Genomic DNA, 19,233 nt, shown 5'->3' on the forward strand with positions numbered 1-19,233 from the left:
TTGGAGGCGGAGGTGGTGAGGAACCTGTCCCCAGCTGTTGAACGTGAATGGTTTAAGGCCCAGAGAGCTTTAGTGATCCTTCAAAAGGAGAGAGTTTAGAAGAGATTTGTGGACAGGGAAGCTGCCATATTTGAATAAGGGGACAAGAATGGTAGATTGTTGGCATATCTGGCTAGGGAGAGTAGGCCGGTGGGTGCTATTCCATGTATTAGAGGGGCTGGTGGGGTACTGGTAACTGACCTGGCCACCATTAATAATGTGTTTCAGGACATTTATCGTGATCTCGATACCTCCCATATCCCAGATGTTTCTGATGGCTTGGTATCTTTTCTGAAGAAGTTGCCCCTTACGCCCTTGAATGCAGCCCAGGTGGACGCTCTAGATGCCCCCTTTTTGGATGAAGAGGTTTAGGTGGCTATAGCTTCTCTGCAGCCAGGAAAGACCCCGGGGTTAGATGGCATGATTGGGGACTAGTACAGGATGAATGAGGAGAGGCTGATCCCTATTTTACAGAACCTCTTTAATGCAATCTTGGCTACTGGGCGACTCCCTGACTCAATGAGGGAGGCTCTGATTGTAGTTCTCCTCAAGCCGGGTAAGGATTCGACTGTGCCGGATTCCTATAGACCGATTTCCCTTCTTAATGTTGATATTAAACTTTTGGCTAAAGTGTTGACTAATCGGCTGCGCAAGGTTATGGCCGCTGTCATTCATCCTGACAAGACGGGTTTTATGCCGGGGAGAGCCACGGATATCAATTTTCAGAGACTAGATCTAAACATAGCTGCAGCGGACAGGGAGGCCTCGGGGGGAGGCGGGGGGGGGGGGGGGGGGGGGGATACGTGATTAGCCTGGACATGTACAAGGCATTTGATTCAGTGGAATGGCTGTATCTGAGGGGTGTTTTGGGAGTCCTTAGATATGGCCCTAGGTTCCGAGCGTGAGTGAAGCCATTATATGATAGTCCTAGGGCACGGGTGAGAACTAATCTGGAGGTTTCGGAGGCATTTAGGTTGGGTAGGGGAATGTGGCAGGGTTGCCCTCTGTCCCCTTTTCTGTTTGCCCTAGCAGTAGAGCCCCTGGCTGCGGCCATCCGAGCATCCCCTGTTATTCATGGAGTCTGTATGGGGCCCTTGGAGGAAAAGGTGTCTATGTATGCGGATGATACGTTGGTTTATTTGGCAGATGTTCAGGGTTCCCTGGGGGCTTTGTTTCCCCTTTTAGCCGAATTTGGTCCTTTTTCATGTCTCAGAGTTAACTGGGGTTTCATGTCTCAGAGTTAACTGGGGAAAGTCTTCCTTGATGGCCCTCTCTAGGACAGTGGACCCTGTGCCACCTCTTCCCCATGGGTTACAAGTTGTCACTATGTTCAGATATTTGGGAGTCGAGGTTTCTCCTTGTGTGGCGGAGTATGTGAGGCAGAATTTAGCACCGGTGTTAGCATCAGTGATTGATAAATTGCAGGTTTGGTCCTCCTTACCCCTCTCTCTGGCTGGCAGAATTAATATTTTCTTTACATCTTTCATCTTTCTGTGGTGATTCCCCCTAAAAAGTTTTTTAAGAGGCTGAGTGGCATTTTGAGGTCCTTCTATTGGCAGGACAAGCCTCCACGATGGGTCAGGCGCTGCTCCAGGCGTCCAAACAGTGGGGGGTTTGGCTGCCCCTAATATGCTTGATTACTTCCTAGCATCTCAACTAGTGTATGCTGCCTGGTGGATCGACCTGGATCTGGCAAATGTGGCTACTGCTCTGGCAGGAGCTCTTATGGGTTTGTATGAAACATTGACTAATGTCCTGTATAGATATACTTCTTCTTCCAGATTGTTGACCCCTATTAGGACAGTGGCTGAGGTGTTGTCGGTGGTTTCTGGACGCTTCCCACTACCGGTAATGTCTCCTAGGGCACCTCTGTGGGGGAATCCTCATTATAAGCACCTGCGGGGACTGGAGGCTGCCGGTTTCTGGAGCGATCATGGAGTCAAGTTCACCATGCATTTGTTTGGGGAGTTTTCCTCCTTTCCCTCCCTCCAGGAGATGTGTGACCGCTTCCATCTCCCTCGAGGTGCCCAGTTTCGGTACTTCCAGTTGAGACATGCGGTGGTGGCACAATTTGGCTCTCTTGATGTGACCCCATCGTTTTCTGATGTGGAGCTGCTTCTAGGTGCCACCGACCTCGCTAAACCGCTGACACAAGCCTTTGCTTTGCTGCAATCCGAAGGCCCTGATCGCTGAGTTGACTGAGTATCATTGGGGAGAAGTCACCAAGACTTATTTGCTTATTCAGATGAGGCTAATCCTCCGTCTATACTACACTCCGGTTAAATTGCTTCGTATTGGAGCTTCCTCCTCGCATACTTGTTTCAGATGCAATGCGGATGTGGGCTCCCTCCTACATGCAATGTGGAGTTGCCCTTGTGTGGAGCCCTTTTGGAATGAGGTGATGCAATTTATGACTGATCACTTGAACTGCCCCTATGTGTTTTCCCCGGTTGTCTGTCTATTGGGTGTTATTAACGATCTGGCCACGGGCTCCCATAGGTTCCTTCTCATTAGGTTTTTACTGTTTTGTGCTAGGAAAATATTGATAATGGCCTGGAAGGATACCAAGAAATTGGATAGGGTTTGGATGCCCTGGTTGTTAATAGGTGAGTCGGTAGTTCCCCCTGAGAGGGTTAGTTCTCCGAGTTAGGTGGGCTGTCTGGACTGGGCATTGAGATGGGATGTGTGCTCCGGGAGTGTGTGAGTGAGAGTCATTGTTTTCTGTCCTAGTGTCCGCTGTGTGTTCGTTGGCCGGATAAGGTCTCCCAGAAGCGTGAAATTGGCCCTGAAGTGTTTTCCTAATGTGACACTGTGTCTGGTGGGCTCGGAGACTGTATGCTAGGCCATCTGTATTTCTTTGATGATAAAATTTGTTAAACAGTTATAAATAAATACTTTAAAAAAAAAGAAAGTGCCCCCTAAACCATGATTACACCACCACCACTATACTGATCTGTTCATAAAAGGCAGAATGGATCCATGCTTTCATGTTGTTTACACCAAATTCTGACCCTGCCATTTGAATGTTGCAGCTGGAATCAAGCCTAATCAGATCAGGTAACATTCTTCCAGTCTTTTATTGTCCAATTTTGGTGCGACTGTACAAATTGTAGTCTCACTTTCCGGTTCTTAGCTGACAGGAGTGGCACCCAAGTCGGTCTCTTGCTCCTGTAGCCCATTTGCTTCAAGGTTGGAAGTGTTGTGCATTAAGAGATGGTATTCTGCATATCTTGATTGTAGCAAGTGGTTATTTTAGTCATTGTTGTCTTTCTTTCATCTTGAACCAGTCTGCCCATTTTCTTCTGACCTTTTGTCCACATAACTGGCGCTCATTGGATATTTTCTCTTTTTTGGACCATTCTCTGTAAACACTAAAAATGGTTGTGCATGAAAATACCAGTTGAACAAGAGTTGGTACCAGCCCATCTGGCTCCAACAACTATGCCAAGTTTAAAGTCACTAAAATTCCCTTTCTTGCCCATCCTGATGCTCGGTTGACCACACTTACATGTCTAAATGCATTCAGTGACTGCCATGTCATAGCTGATTTTCAATTAACCAGATGTACCTAATAAGGTGGCCAGTGAGTGTATACCACAGAACTCAGTACCAGCATACATGTACTAATTAACAGCACCATGGATCTGCTTATCTGGTGACTTAAAGGGAATCTGTCACATGGAAGTTGTAAAAAAAAAAACAACAGACAGGGTTATACAGCTATGTGTGCACTGAAGGTACAGTGTATGACTTCCAGAGCCGAAACGCGTCACCAGCGTCTTTGTTATCCATGTGCTTAAGTTTTCTGAATAAAAGCATTCCATTGCCACTCACCTGCGCTGGACATTTTCCTGTTTCACATTCCTGCGTTGAAGGTGACCCCCATGCCAGTCCGGGCGCTGCGGGCTGGGGGAGTGAGCTGAACTATTTTCTCTGTTTGCCAGTAATGTTACCTGTATTTATAGTGGTAGTCCTGCTTTATACATCTTATCCTTTATCCAAAGGGGGTTTGCAGGGGTCCTGGCGCTTGCCCCCCCCCCCTGCAAACCTGTCACGCCCCCTCACATAGACAGGAACGGAGGGGCATGGCATGGCGTGACATCACTAGGGTGTGGCCGCAATGTCACGTCCACATCTCGGAGGCAGCGACCAGAACAGAATGCCAGGGGCTGCACTGAAATCACGGGGGTCCCCAGTGGGACCCCTGTGATCATACATTTTATCCCCTACCCTTTGGATAGGGTATAAGATGTATAAAGTCAGAATACCTCTTTAAGTCCTCCAAGGCTTCAATATTAGGAAAATGCTTTTGATTGCCAGTCTGAAGAGTCATAGAGGTGTAGAAAAGTCCTCTGTCCTCTCGCTTTCACCGCCCTCTCTGCACTCTTCCTTTATGAGGAATTGCTCTTCGAGCACTGGCACATTCATCCATTGCATTAGGATTGCAGCCACGAAGAAGCTAAATACATGTAACATTACTATCAGTGCACACATTGCTAACAGTTGCTAACAGTTTCATAGGCAATTTCTAGGTGCCAGATTCCCTTTACACTGCCTGACCTTGCTAACAGTTTCATAGGCAATTTCTAGGTGCCAGATTCCCTTTACACTGCCTGACTGTATAATCCCACCCATCACCTGATTATTAAACCACATTATTAAAATTCTGTTTACGTCCATCTAACTGATTCTCTGAATTGTCAAACAAATTAAAAATCCACATATCTCGGAAATGGAGAGGCATATCAAGAAACCGTGAAAGGGTGTTGGATCAGGGCTCCATAAGCTATTTAATGATATTAATTTTTTTGGGCTGGCCACAGGTCCTCCTTAAGGGTCTATTCACACATAAAGTATTCTGCCCAGATTTGATGCGTAGGATTTCAAGTTGTGTTCAGTTTACATTGAAATCTGCAGCATAAAATCCTGCTCATCAAATCTGCACAGAATACTGTACGTGTGAATAGACCATAAAGGGGTACTGCAGTCAAAAGCAATTTTTTTTAAATCAACTGGTGCCAGAAAGTTAAACAGATTTGTAAATTACTTCTATTAAAAAGTCTTAATCCTTCCAGTATCAACTGCTGTATACTACAGAGAAAGTTCTTTTCTTTTTGGATTTCTTTTCTGCCTGACCACAGTGCTCTCTGCTGACACCTCTGTCAATGTCAGGAACTGTCCAGAGCAGGAACAATTCCCCATAGCAAACCTCTCCTGCTCTGAACAGATCCTGACGTGGACATAGGTGTCAGCAGAGAGCACTGTGGTCAGATAGAAAGGAAATTTAAAAGAAAAGAACTTCCCATTGAGAATACAGAAGCTGATAAATACTAGAAGGATTAATATTTTTTAATAGAAGTAAATTACAAATCTGTTCAACTTTCTGTCATCAGTTGATTACATTTTTTTTCCAGTGGAGTATCCCTTTAACCCCTTAAGGACCCAGGGCATATGGGTACGGCCCTGGCTTGCTGGTAGTTAAGTACCCAGGGCGCACCTGTACGTACCCGTGGGAATTTCGGTCCCTGCCGCGTGCCGGGGGGGGGGGGGGGGGGACCACACCGGGGTGACTGCTGATATCTATCAGCAGGCATCCCGTGCAAACCCCTGGGGGGTACTGAGCCAATCCCTGGCCAATTGAGACCAGTGAGTTGTAACGATTCTGGGTCAATCGGGTCTTCCGGTGACCTGGAAAAAAAGGGTGAATGGGGCTGTCCGAGACCAGGGAAAGATCAATCACTGTCCTGCTGGGCGGTGATCGTGGTGGAGATCGGGGCGGAGATCGGGGCCGGCGGGGGTCTCCTATCTTTCCTTGGTCCTGCGGGGGTCCACTCAGGAGCGGCAGTGATAGTTCCGGTGGCAGGAGCGGCGATGGTCCCGGCGGCAGTCCCGGCGGCAGGATACAGCAGGAGGTGAGGCCTTTTCACCTCCTGCTGTTGCTTAGCAACAACTCTCAGCATGCACAGACAATGGGCATGCTGGGAGTTGTAGTTTTGCACCAGCTGGAGTTCCAACTACAACTCCCAGCATGCCCTTTGGTAGTCTGTGAATGCTGGGGGTTGTAGTTATGCAACAGCTGGAGGCACATTTTTTATATGGAAAAAGTGTGCATTTAGCTGTTGCATAACTACAACTCCCAGCATGCACAGACTACCAAAGGGCATGCTGGGAGTTGTAACAGTGTGCCTCCAGCTATTGCAAAACTACAATTCTCAGCATTCCCTTCCACTGTCAATGCATGCTGAGTGTTGCACTTTTGCAACAGCTGGAGACACATTGGTTGTGAAACAGAGTTTATGTCCTAACTCAGTGTTTTGCAACCAGGGTGCCTCCAGCAGTGTCAAAAATACAACCCCCAGCATGCACTGAGTGACTGTACATGCTGGGAGTTCTAGTTTTGCAACAGCTGGAGGCACTTTGGTTGCGAAACACTGAGTTAAGTAACAAACTCTCAGTGTTGCACAACCAATGTGCCTCCAGCTGTTGCATAACTACAACTCCCAGCATGCATGATCTGTCAGTACATGCTGGGAGTTGTAGTTTTGCAACAGCTGGAGGTTTGCCCCCCCCCCCCATGTGAATGTAACTGCAAGTTTGAGATGCAGCAAATTTTCCGCCGCAGCTCAAACTCCCAGCGAGAAACTCACTGTAAACCCCCACCCATGTGATTGTACCCTAAAAACACTACACTACACAAGATAAAAAAGTAAAACACTACATATACACATATATCCCATACACAGTTAGTCTTGTACGGCACTGTTTCCTAAACGGAGCCTCCAGCTGTTGAAAAACAACAACTCCCAGTATTGCCGGACAACCACTGACTGTCAAGCTATGCTGGGAGTTTTGCAACAGCTGGAGACACCCTGTTTGGGAAGCACTTCGGATGCAAATCCGCAAAATAGGCCTCAAATGCACATGGCGCTCTCTCGCTTTGGAGCCCTGTCGTATTTCAGGAAATAGTTTAGGGCCACATATGGGGTATTTCCGTACTCTGGAGAAATTGTGTTACAAATTTTGGAGGCTTTTTCTCTTTTTACCTCTTATGAAAAGGTAAAGTTGGGGCCTACACAAGCATGTTAGTGTAAATTTTTTTACACTAACATTCTGGTGTTGCCCCATACTTTTTTTCACAAGCGGTAAAAGGAAAAAAAGACCATCAAAATTTGTAACACAATTTCCCCTGAGTACGGAAATACCCCATATATGGTCGTAAAATGCTCTGCGGGCGCACAACATGGCTCAGGACTGAGAGCGCACCATGCACATTTGAGGCCTAAATTGGTGATTTGCACAGGAGTGGCTGATTTTACAGCGGTTCTGACATAAACACCAAAGAATAAATACCCACATGTGACCCCATTTTGGAAACTACACCCCTCACGGAATGTAACAATGGGTATAGTGAGCCTTAACACCCCTCAGGTTTTTGACGAATTTTCATTAAAGTTGGATGTGAAAATGAAAAAAAAAGAATTTTCACTAAAATGCTGGTGTTACCCTAAATTTTTTAACCCCATTTCTTTTGAGTAAGAACATACCCCATATGTGGATGTAAAGTGCTCTGCGGGCGAACTACAATGCTCAGAAGAGAAGGAGTGCCATTGGGATTTTGAAGAAAGAATGTGTCTGAAATTGAAGGCCATGTGTGTTTACAAAGCCCCCATTATGTCAGAACAGTGGACCCCCCCACACATGTGACCCCATTTGGAAACTACACCCCTCACAGAATTTATTTAGGGGTACAGTGAGCATTTACACCCCACAGGTGTCTGACAGATTTTTGGGACAGTGGTCCTTGAAAATGAAAAAAAATATTTTTAATTTGCACAGCCCACTGTTCCAATGATCTGTCATACACCAGTTGGAGTGTTAATGTTTACTGCACCCCTTATTCAATTCTGTGAGGGGTGTAGTTTCCAAAATGGGGTCACATTTGGTCCACTGTTCTGGCACCACGGGGGGCTTTGTAAACGCACATGGCCCCTGACTTCTATTCCAATCAAATTCTCTCTCCAAAAGCTCAATGGCGCTCCTCTTCATCTGAGCATTGTAGTTCGCCGACAGAGCACTTTACATCCACATATGGGGTATTTCTATACTCAGGAGAAAAAGCATTCCAAAATTTGTAACCCCATTTCTTCTATTACCCCTTGTGAAAATGAAAAATTTAAGGTAACACCAGCATTTTAGTGAAAAAAATCTAATTTTTCATTTTCATGTCCAACCTTAGCATTCTGGCACCATAGGAGCTTCCTAAATGTGACATGCCCCCTAAAAACCATTTCAGCAAAATTTGCTTTCCAAAAGCCAAATGTGACTCCTTCTCTTCTGAGCATTGTAATGCGCCAGCAGAGCACTTGATGTCTACACATGGGGTATTTCCATACTCAGAAGAGATGGGGTTGCAAATTTTGGGGGACATTTTCTCCTATAACCTGTTGTAAAAATAAAAAATTTGGGGGGAAAACTAGCATTTTAATGAAAAAAAGAAATCATTTACACATCCAAATTTAACGAGAAGTCTTCAAACACCTGTGGGGTGTTAAGGCTCACTGAACCCCTTGTTACTTTCCTTGAGGGGTGTAGTTTCCAAAATGGTATGCTATGTGGGTTGTTTTTTGTTTTCTGTTCTGGCACCATAGGGGCTTCTTAAATGTGACATGCCCCCAAAAACCAAAATCCCACTGTCGCTCCTTCCCTTCTGAGCCCTCTAGTGCACCCAAAGAGAATTTGACATACACATATGAGGTATTTCCTTACTCAAGAGAAATGGGGTTACAAATTTTATTTCTCCTTTTACCCCTTGTAAAAATTCAAAAACTTGCTGCTGAACTTTGAAGCCCTCTGATGTCTTCCAAAAGTAAAAACATGTCAACTTTATGATGCCAACATAAAGTAGACATATTGTATATGTGAATCAATATATACTTAAGTTGGAATATCTATTTTCCTTATAAGCAAAGAGTTTCAAAGTAAAAAAAAAAATGCAACATTTTCAATTTTTTTAATAAAATGTTGGAATTTTTTACCAAGAAATGATTCAAGTATAGACAACATTTTATCACTAACATGAAGTAGAATATGTCACAAAAAAGCAATCTCGGAGTCAGAATGAAAAGTAAAAGCATCCTAGAGTTATTAATGCTGAAAGTGACAGTGGTCAGATGTGCAAAAAATGGCCTGGTCCTTAACCTCTTAAGGACTCAGGGCGTACCTGAGCCCGGTCCCGGTGTGAAAAACGGGGTCACGCCGTGACCCCGCATCACACCGGGTCGGTCCCGGCTGCTAACGATTGCCGGGACCCTGGGCTAACAGCATGCGGCACCGATCGTTGTGCCGCGCGCTGTTAACCCTTCAGACGCGGCGATCAAAGTTGATCGTCGCGTCTGAAAACGAAAGTAAACGCTTCCCGGCAGCTCAGTCGGGCTGATCGGGACATCACGATAAAATCACGATGTTCCGATCAGCTGGGACGCAGGCAGAGGTCTCCTTTACTCTCTCCGCGGCATCCGGCTACAGGCTTGAGCAATTGAGCCCCTATCTCGCTGATCCATGCAAAGCTATGGCTTTGCACGGATCAGCATAAGAGATCAGTGTGTGCAGTGCTATAGTGGGAGCTATAACACTGCAAAAAAAAAGGGAGAAAAAAAAAGTTAACAAAGGTCATTTAACCCCTTCCCTAATAAAAGTTTCAATCACCCCCTTTCCCCAGAAAAAAAAAACCTGTGTAAATAAAAATTAACATGTGGTATTGCCGCGTGCGTAAATGTCCAAACTATGAAATTATATCATTAATTAAACCACACGGTCAATGGCGTACGCGCAAAAAAATTCCAAAGTCCAAAATAGCGTATTTTTGGTGACTTTTTATATCATAAAAAAATGAATAAAAAGCGATCAAAAATTGCGATCAACACAAAAATGGTAACGATATAAACGTCAGAACACGCCGCAAAAAATGAGCCCTCATACCAGCCTGTACGCTGAAAAATAAAAAAGTTACAGGGGTCAGAAGATGACAATTTTAAACTTATACATTTTCCTGCATGTAGTTGTGATTTTTTTCAGAAGTGCGACAGAATCAAACCTATATACGTAGGGTATCATTTTAACCATATGGACCTACAGAATAAAGATAAGGTGTAATTTTGACCAAAAATTGCACTGCGTAGAAACGGAAGCCCCCAAAAGTTACAAAATTTTGTCGCAAAATGATTTTTTTTTTCCGTTTTGCCGTGGATTTTTTGGTTAAATGAATAATGTCACTGCAAAGTAGAATTGGTGGCACAAATAATAAGCCATCATATGGATTTTTAAGTGCAAAATTGAAAGCGTTATGGTTTTTAGAAGGTGATGAGGAAAAAATGAAAATGCAAAAACGGAAAAACGCTGAGTCCTTAAGGAGTTAAGGGGAAAATGGGATGGGTCCTTAAGGGGTTGAAGTCTTTGCAATGTCAGCAAACTGGCTTATCTAAAATAAATGCTGTGTAAATATCTATTTTTGTTGAATCATAGTTTTCTTGTTTTTAGGGACCTGGAGGGAAATCAGATGCACACCATTCGTGAATCTGTCTTTCAAGAGTGTATAACTGTCCTGTGAGTAAAACCTTTTACTATACAGCTTGCTGCCTTAATGTTTCTAAAGCCTAATAGGTGTATTTTCCCTGTTAATAATTTCTACAAAATATAAATGGTCAATTTAAATTTAATCAACTTCCTTCCATTTGATGTTCTAGGTGATTTGCACAATATATGTGTACATCACTTCATTTACCAAACATCTAGATAAAAAGAAAGACCAGAGGCATTACCTTGTGTGTTATCCTAATACCCCCACAGTGAAGGTTTAACAATGAATACTCAGCTGACTTTACCTAGAACATATGTTATATACACATATCACTCTTAAATGGGTACTCTGCCGGAAAACATCTTATCCCCTAATATAAAATGTCTGATTACGGGGGTCCCGCCGCTGGGGACCCCGCGATCTTTGGGCTGGCAGCGGCAACATCCGGAAGATGGAAGCTTGGAGCTTCTGTGTTCATGACGTCACACCACACCACTCCATTCAGGTCTATGAAAGGCATGCCTCCTCCCATAGACATGAATGGAGGAGGTGTGGCGGTTGTAGTCGGCAGTCATCCGGCATAGAGCGGAGTTCGTTCTGTGCACCTGATGACCCCCCGATTAGACATCTTATCCCCTATCCTTTGCCTAACAAACATGCCCAACAAGCATCACCATGTTATGGTATTCTGTAGGGGATGTAGATGTTTCATATGGGCTTCAGCCAAGATAAGTGGAGATCCTAATGGCCATAAGAGGACAACATGTGAGAGCTAGTGGTCGCTGTTACACACCTTAAGAGCCTATAAGTATCAAGGTTAACCTTAAAGCCATAGAACATAAAGAATACACTATAGGAAACAGGAAACCAAGAAGGCAGTATATTAGGAGAAAACCCTTACAGTGGGGATCAAAAGTTTGGGCACCCCAGTTAAAAATTGGTACTAATGTGCATAAAGAAGCCAAGGAAAGATGGAAAAATCTCTAAAAGGCATCAAATTACAGATTAGACATTCTTATAATATGTCAACAAAAGTTACATTTTATTTCCATCAATTTACACTTTCAAAATAACAGAAAACAAAAAAATAGCGTCTGCAAAAGTTTGGGCACCCTGCAGAATTTATAGCATGCACTGTCCCCCTTGCAAAGCTGAGACCTGCCAGTGTCATGGATTGTTCTCAATCATCATCTGGGAATACCAGGTGATGTCAATCTCAGAGGTTTTAAACACTCAGACTCATCTGAACTTGCCCCAACAATCAGCACCATGGGTTCTTCTAAGCAGTTTTCTAGAAATCTGAAACTGAAAATAGTTGACGCTCACAAAGCTGGTGAAGGCTATAAGAAGATAGCAAAACAATTTCAGATGTCAATATCCTCTGTTCGGAATGTAATTAAGAAATAGCAGTCATCAGGAACAGTGGAAGTTAAAGCAAGATCTCGAAGACCAAGAAAAATATCAGACAGAACAGCTCGCAGGATTGTGAGAAAAACAAATCAAAACCCATGTTTGACTGCACAATCCCTCCAGAAATATCTTGCAGACACTGGAGTTGTGGTACAATATTCCACTATAAAGAGATATTTGTACAAATAAGGTCTTCATGGAAGAGTCATCAGAAGAAAACCTCTTCTACATCCTCACCATAAAAATCAGTGTTTGAACTTTGCAAATGAACATATAGACAAGCCTGATGCATTTTGGAAACACGTTCTGTGGACCGATGAGGTTAAAACTTTTTGGCCGGAATGAGCAAAGGTACGTTTGGAGAAGAAGGGGAACAGAATTTAATGAAAAGAACCTCTGTCCAACTGTTAAGCATGGGGGTGGATCAATCATGCTTTGGAGTTATATTGCAGCCAGTGGCACAGGGAACATCTCACGAGTAGAAAGAAAAATTGATTCAATAACATTTCAGCAAATTTTGGATGCTAACTTGATGCCATCCATGAAAAAGCTGAAGTTAAAGAGAGGATGGCTTCTACAAATGGATAATGATCCTAAACACACCTCGAAATCCACAGGGGATTACATCAAGAGGCGTAAACTGAAGGTTTTACCATGGCCTTCACAATCTCCTGACCTCAACATAATTGAAAATCTATGGATAGACCTTAAAAGAGCAGTGCGTGACAGACAGCCCAGAAATCTCAAAGAACTGGAAGACTTTTGTAAAGAAGAGTGGGCAAAGATACCTCTAACAAGAATTGAAAGACTTGGCTGGCTACAAAAAAAGTGTTTACAAGCTGTGATACTTGCCAAAGGGGGCAGTACAAGATATTAACTCTGCAGGGTGCCCAAACTTTTGCAGATGCCATTTTTTTTTTTTGTTTCCTGTTATTTTGAAAGTGTAAATGATGGAAATAAAATCTAACTTTTGTTGACATATTATAAGAATGTCTAATCTGTAATTTGATGCCTTTTGGAGATTTTTCCATCTTTCCTTGGCTTTTTTATGCACATTAATACAATTTTTTACCTGGGGTGCCCAAACTTTTGATCTCCACTGTACTAACCAGTTTCCCTAGCTGTTCAATGGCACCAGTGACATATTCATCTTTTTTTACTTTGGGTCCTTTCCATCTCCTTAGTATTTCCTGTTACAGCCTCATCCGAGAGGGCTGAACTTGAATCTAATGCTTTAATATGCAGTTTTTATACAAACAAAAGAAGTCCAGCCAATTCTGAGATGGCCAAGTAGATTTGGAACATACTTTTCAGGGGTAAATCAAAAGTATAGCATACTCCATATAAATATATAATTAAAATATACTGTGTCTGAAAGTCTCAGATATAATAATTCCTGCCATATTTTGGTGCGCTGTCTTTCATTTTCTTGCTGAATCAATAATTGCAAAGTATTGTAAAAGAACTTAAGAGCCAACAAAGCAAATAAATAGTTAAAAAAAAACTTGTCAAAAACTCTCCTGTAAAGAACAACTGGGCAAGATTTGTCATTGCATTTAGAGCTTTGTTTTTTTTTTTTTTGCTTACTCCATGCGCACAAAATATTGCACGTACACCTAAGCACTATTTTTGTGACTTTTGTGGATATGCATAAAGTAGTAAACAGCCTGACCTAAGAAACTTTTAGTTCTCACTGTCCAGTGGTCACGAATTTATGAAGTGTGAATGTCACACATAGGCATAAAAAAAGTCACAAACCCCTCGAAAGAGTTGCAAACCTAAGCCAGGTCAGACCTGGCTTACAAAACTGCCTTTGAAAAGCGCTTTTAGAAATTCGCACAAAAAGTCGAAACTGAGACTTTGTGCAGAAAAAGAAGAGAGGAGAAATCAGGGCCTGTGCTAGACTCTTTCGCACACTAGGCAAGACTGTTTTGGCACCCTCATGTAGGGGGGAGGGTTGTGGATATACTATTAGCTCCTCCCCTTTACAAAAGATTATAATATTGTATACCTCTAAATAACTCATACAACTACCAAATAACAGCAGTATACTGCCAATAATACCAGTATACGAGGAGAAATATTATCACCATACAAATTACCATCCTGTTCCTGATCAATATTACCAATTATACCAGTATACAAGGAGATAGGTAGGAAGTTAGGCAGGTAATTCCTTTCTAGGGATGTAGACAGGTAGTTAGGTAGGTAATTCCCCTGTTGGTATGTAGACAGGTAGTTAGGTAGCTAGTTAGGCAAATAATCCTCTTGTAGGTATGTAGATAGGGTAGGGTTGATAGGAAGTTAGACAGGCAATCCCCCTGTTTGTACCCCCCCCCCCCCCCCAAGTGAGTTCATATAAAGGTAGATACCCCCAATCAGTGCCTCCAAAAAATAAAAACCTACTTACCTTCACTCCATTCCACCACTGTGGCCTCTGCATCCTCCTTATCCGGTCTGAGCTCCAGGGCAGTGCCTATCAGCATGCCGCCCTCCTGCAGCGCTCCTATTCTCTGTGAGCGGCTTTTAAAGCAATGGTGGCACAGCTCTTCAATTTGTGCGCAATGAGGTTACATTACTGTGCATGGCTTGAAGAGCTGTGCTGCTGTGGTCCTGACAGAGAGTAGAAGCCCTGCAGGAAAACAGTGCGCTGGGAGGCACAAGAAGTCCTAGCTGTCGGCTTGTCTGCTCCAACCAGGACTTTTCTTAAGAGAACAAAATGTTGGTGCAATGCCAAGAGGGCGCTTTAGAACTGCAAATGAGCACTGAAATTGATGGCATTCATTTGCAGTTAAAAAGCACCAGCTGTATGCAAGCCCTGAAACAATTAGCACAATGCCCAGTGCCATATAGTGTGTGCAAAAAATGCCACCTCTGGAGGTATAATGGCGTTGTTTTCAAAGGTTGGCCTAGGCCCCTTAGAATCTTTATGCTTCAGCATACCAAGCCGTTTTAGACAATTGTATTCTTGCAAGTTTGCATATAGGCAAAGATGGATAAAATTGGTTTTGAAGTACTTGACTTGGACCATACTGAGCCATGACTTCAACCCCATACAACATCTTTAGGATTTACTTAAACAGAGTTTATGGGTCGGCCTCCCACAACACAGTTTGATCTCAAAAATGCTCTTTTGGATGAATGGGCAAAAATTCCCACAGACACACTCCAACATCTTGTGCAAAGTCTTTTCAGAAGGGTCTATTCATACGTACAATAGCCTATACAGTATTCTGTGCAGGCTTTGATGCTGTGTTCAGTCCTTTAGTTTACATTAATATCTGCAGCATAAAAATCTGTGCATCGAATATACGCAGGATACTGTACATGTGAATAGACCCGAAGAGTGGAAGCTGTACTAATGGCAAAGTATAATATGTAGTGACCAACTCCCTATTAATGCCAGTGAATGAAGAACTGGAAGTCCTAAAAGCTCCTATTGGTGAAAGTTTATGGGTCCCAAAATGTCATGAAAATACACGTCAAGGGTAGATAAGTCAACAACCAACAAACATCACTATGTTATGGTATTCTGTAAGGATGTAGATGTTTCATTTGTGCTTCAGCCAAGATAAGTGGAGATCCTAATGGCAATAAGAGGACAACATGTGAGAGCTGGAGGTCACTGTTACACACCTATAGAGCCTATAAGTATCAATGTTAATCTTAAAGGGGTACTCCGGTGGAAAATGTTTCTTTTTCAAAACAACTGGTGCCAGAAAGTTAAACAGATTTGTAAATGACTTCTATTAAAAAATCTTAATACTTCCAGTACTTATTAGCTGCTAAATACTACAGAGGAAATTATTTTCTTTTTGGAACACAGTGCTCTCTGCTTAATCACGAGCACAGTGCTCTCTGCTGACATCTCTGACCATTTTAGGAACTGACATGGGCAGCATTTGTTTGCATAAGTTCTTAAAATGGACAGAGATGTCAGTAGAGAGCACTGTGCTCGTGATGTCAGCAGAGAGCTCTATGTTCCAAAAAAAAAAAATTACCTCTGTAGTATTAACCCCTTAAGGACGCAGGACGTAAATGTATGTCCTGGTGCGGTGGTACTTAACGCACCAGGACGTACATTTACGTCCTAAGCATAACCGCGGGCATCGGAGCGATGCCCGTGTCATGCGCGCCTGATCCCGGCTGCTGATCGCAGCCAGGGACCCGCCGGCAATGGCCGACGCCCGCGATCTCGCGGGCATCCGCCATTAACCCCTCAGGTGCCGGGATCAATACAGATCCCGGCATCTGCGGCAGTGCGCGATTTGAATGAATGATCGGATCGCCCGCAGCGCTGCTGCGGGGATCCGATCATTCATAACGCCGCACGGAGGTCCCCTCACCTTCCTCCGTGCGGCTCCCGGCGTCTCCTGCTCTGGTCTGTGATCGAGCAGACCAGAGCAGGAGATGACCGATAATACTGATCTGTTCTATGTCCTATACATAGAACAGATCAGTATTAGCAATCATGGTATTGCTATGAATAGTCCCCTATGGGGACTATTCAAGTGTAAAAAAAAAAGTAAAAAAATGTAAAAGTAAAAGTAAAAAAAAAGTGAAAAATCCCCTCCCCCAATAAAAAAGTAAAACGTCCGTTTTTTCCTATTTTACCCCCAAAAAGCGCAAAAAATTTTTTTTAGAGACATATTTGGTATCGCCGCGTGCGTAAATGTCCGAACTATTAAAATAAAATGTTAATGATCCCGTACGGTTAACGGCGTGAACGAAAAAAAAAGAAAAGTCCAAAATTCCTACTTTTTTAATACATTTTATTTAAAAAAAATTATAAAAAATGTATTAAAAGTTTTTTATATGCAAATGTGGTATCAAAAAAAAGTACAGATCATGGCGCAAAAAATGAGCCCCCATACCGCCGCTTATACGGAAAAATAAAAAAGTTATAGGTCATCAAAATAAAGGGATTATAAACGTACTAATTTGGTTAAAAAATTTGTGATTTTTTTTAAGCGCAACAATAATATAAAAGTATGTAATAATGGGTATCATTTTAATCGTATTGACCCTCAGAATAAAGAACACACGTCATTTTTACCATAAATTGTATGGCGTGAAAACGAAACCTTCCAAAAGTAGCAAAATTGCGTTTTTCGTTTTAATTTCCCCACAAAAATAGTGTTTTTTGGTTGCGCCATACATTTTATGATATAATGAGTTATGTCATTACAAAGGACAACTGGTCGCGCAAAAAACAAGCCCTCATACTAGTCTGTGGATGAAAATATAAAAGAGTTATGATTTTTAGAAGGCGAGGAGGAAAAAATGAAAACGTAAAAATTAAATTGTCTGAGTCCTTAAGGCCAAAATGGGCTGAGTCCTTAAGGGGTTAAGCAGCTAATAAGTACTGGAAGGATTAAGATTTTTTAATAGAAGTAATTTACAAATCTGTTTAACTTTCTGGCACCATGTGATATAAAAAAAAAAAAAAAAAGTTTTCCACTGGAGTACCCCTTTAAAGCCATAAACCATAAAGAATACACTATAGGAAATAGGAAACCAAAAAGGCAGTATATTAGGAGAAAACCCTTACTAACCAGTTTCACTAGCTGTTGAATGGTACTAGTGACACAAATGCGTAACCATAGAGGATGTCATTAGCTCATTGTGATATTTCCTCAGTGATGGACACCAAGAAATGATGAGTGTTTTTTTAAGGGGTTATCCAGGAATAGAAAAAGAGAGCTAATTTCTTTCAAAAACTAGATAACCCTAAAACTAGATAACCAGATAACCCCATTAAAATAACACATCCATCCACATACTGTTATACATAACTATGAAGTCTCAGATACTTTATTGGTTGTTCATTCTAATGTTAAAGTTATTTTTATAGTCTAATGTTTTTATGATAGCTAAAAGGTTCTGGTAGTCTATAGTGATTGACCCCTCTTACACAACTATTAGTGTACAATGTTGGAAAAGTATTTTATGAGCTAAAATTTTATATAAGGTTCACACATGAGTGGAATAAATTAAAGGTTATGAAATGATATATACCGTGACCATGTTGCCAAACTTTATTTTTGTTTGATATTTTATAATGTTCTGGAGATATTACACTGTCATTTGGTAATCTTATAACAATTTAGGAGGGAGAGGAATTTCCAAGGAGTTCTACATAGAATGTTGATAACTCAAGAGTCTATAATGTGTAGGAAAAACATTGTCGGTATGTGATGCATTAACTTTGCTGTCTCTTTACATAGCTAAAACATATTACACAATTAAAGCTATGTTATTGGTATGTTACAGTGTAGAGGGAATTCATATTAATAACCCTTATGTGGGTTATTAATATTTACAGTCATGGTCGTAAATGTTGGCACCCATTAAATTTTTCAAGAAAATGAAGTATTTCTCACAGAAAAGGATTGCAGTAACACATGTTTTGCTATGCACATGTTTATTCCCTTTGTGTGTATTGAAACTAAACCAAAAAAGGGAGGAAAAAAAGCTAATTGGACATAATGTCACACTCAACTCCAAAAACGGGTTGGGCAAAATTATTGGCACCCTTTCAAAATTGTGGAAAAATAAGATTGTTTCAAGCATGTGATTGAACTTGATTTAACTCACCTGGGGCAAGTAACAGGTGTGGACAATATAAAAATCACACCTGAAAGCAGATAAAAAGGAGATAAGTTCACTTTGCATTGTGTGACTGCGTGTGCCACACTAAGCCTGGACAACAGAAAGAAGAGAACTGTCTGAGGACTTGAGAACCAAAATTGTGGAAAAATATATACAATCTCAAGGTTACAAGTCCATCTCCAGACAGAAATCTAGATTTGCCTTTGTCCACAGTGCCCAACATTATCAAGAAGTTTGCAACCAATGGCACTGTAGCTAATCTCCGTGGGCATGAAAGGAAGAGAAAAATTGATGAAGGATATCAATGCAGGATAGTCTGGATGGGGGATAGGCAGCCCCAAACAAGTTCCAAAGATATTCAAGCTGTCCTGCAGGCTCAGGGAGCATCAGTGTCAGTGCAAATTATCCATCGACATTTAAATGAAATGAAACGCTATGGCAGAAGACCCAAGAGGACCCCACTGCTGACACAGAGACTTAAAAAAGCAAGATTATATTTTGCCAAAATGAACTTGAGTAAGCCAAAATCCTTCTGGGAAAACGTCTTGTGGATATATGAGACCAAGATAGCGCTTTTTGTTAAAGTACATCATTCT

General features: G+C 42.2%; 1 protein-coding gene across 2 annotated transcripts in view; it reads left to right on the top strand.

The window, feature by feature from the left end:
• LOC130291062 (relaxin receptor 1-like) overlaps positions 1-19,233 on the top strand; it is a 434,221-nt gene that overhangs the window by 294,100 nt on the left and 120,888 nt on the right. For both annotated transcript variants that reach the window (XM_056539420.1, XM_056539421.1), the window contains one exon: positions 10,576-10,641. In XM_056539420.1, coding sequence (XP_056395395.1) covers positions 10,576-10,641 — 66 coding nt within the window. The remainder of the gene's footprint in view (positions 1-10,575; positions 10,642-19,233) is intronic.

This window comes from Hyla sarda, chromosome 9 (assembly GCF_029499605.1).
Source record: "Hyla sarda isolate aHylSar1 chromosome 9, aHylSar1.hap1, whole genome shotgun sequence".
Classification (NCBI taxonomy): Eukaryota; Metazoa; Chordata; class Amphibia; order Anura; family Hylidae; genus Hyla; species Hyla sarda.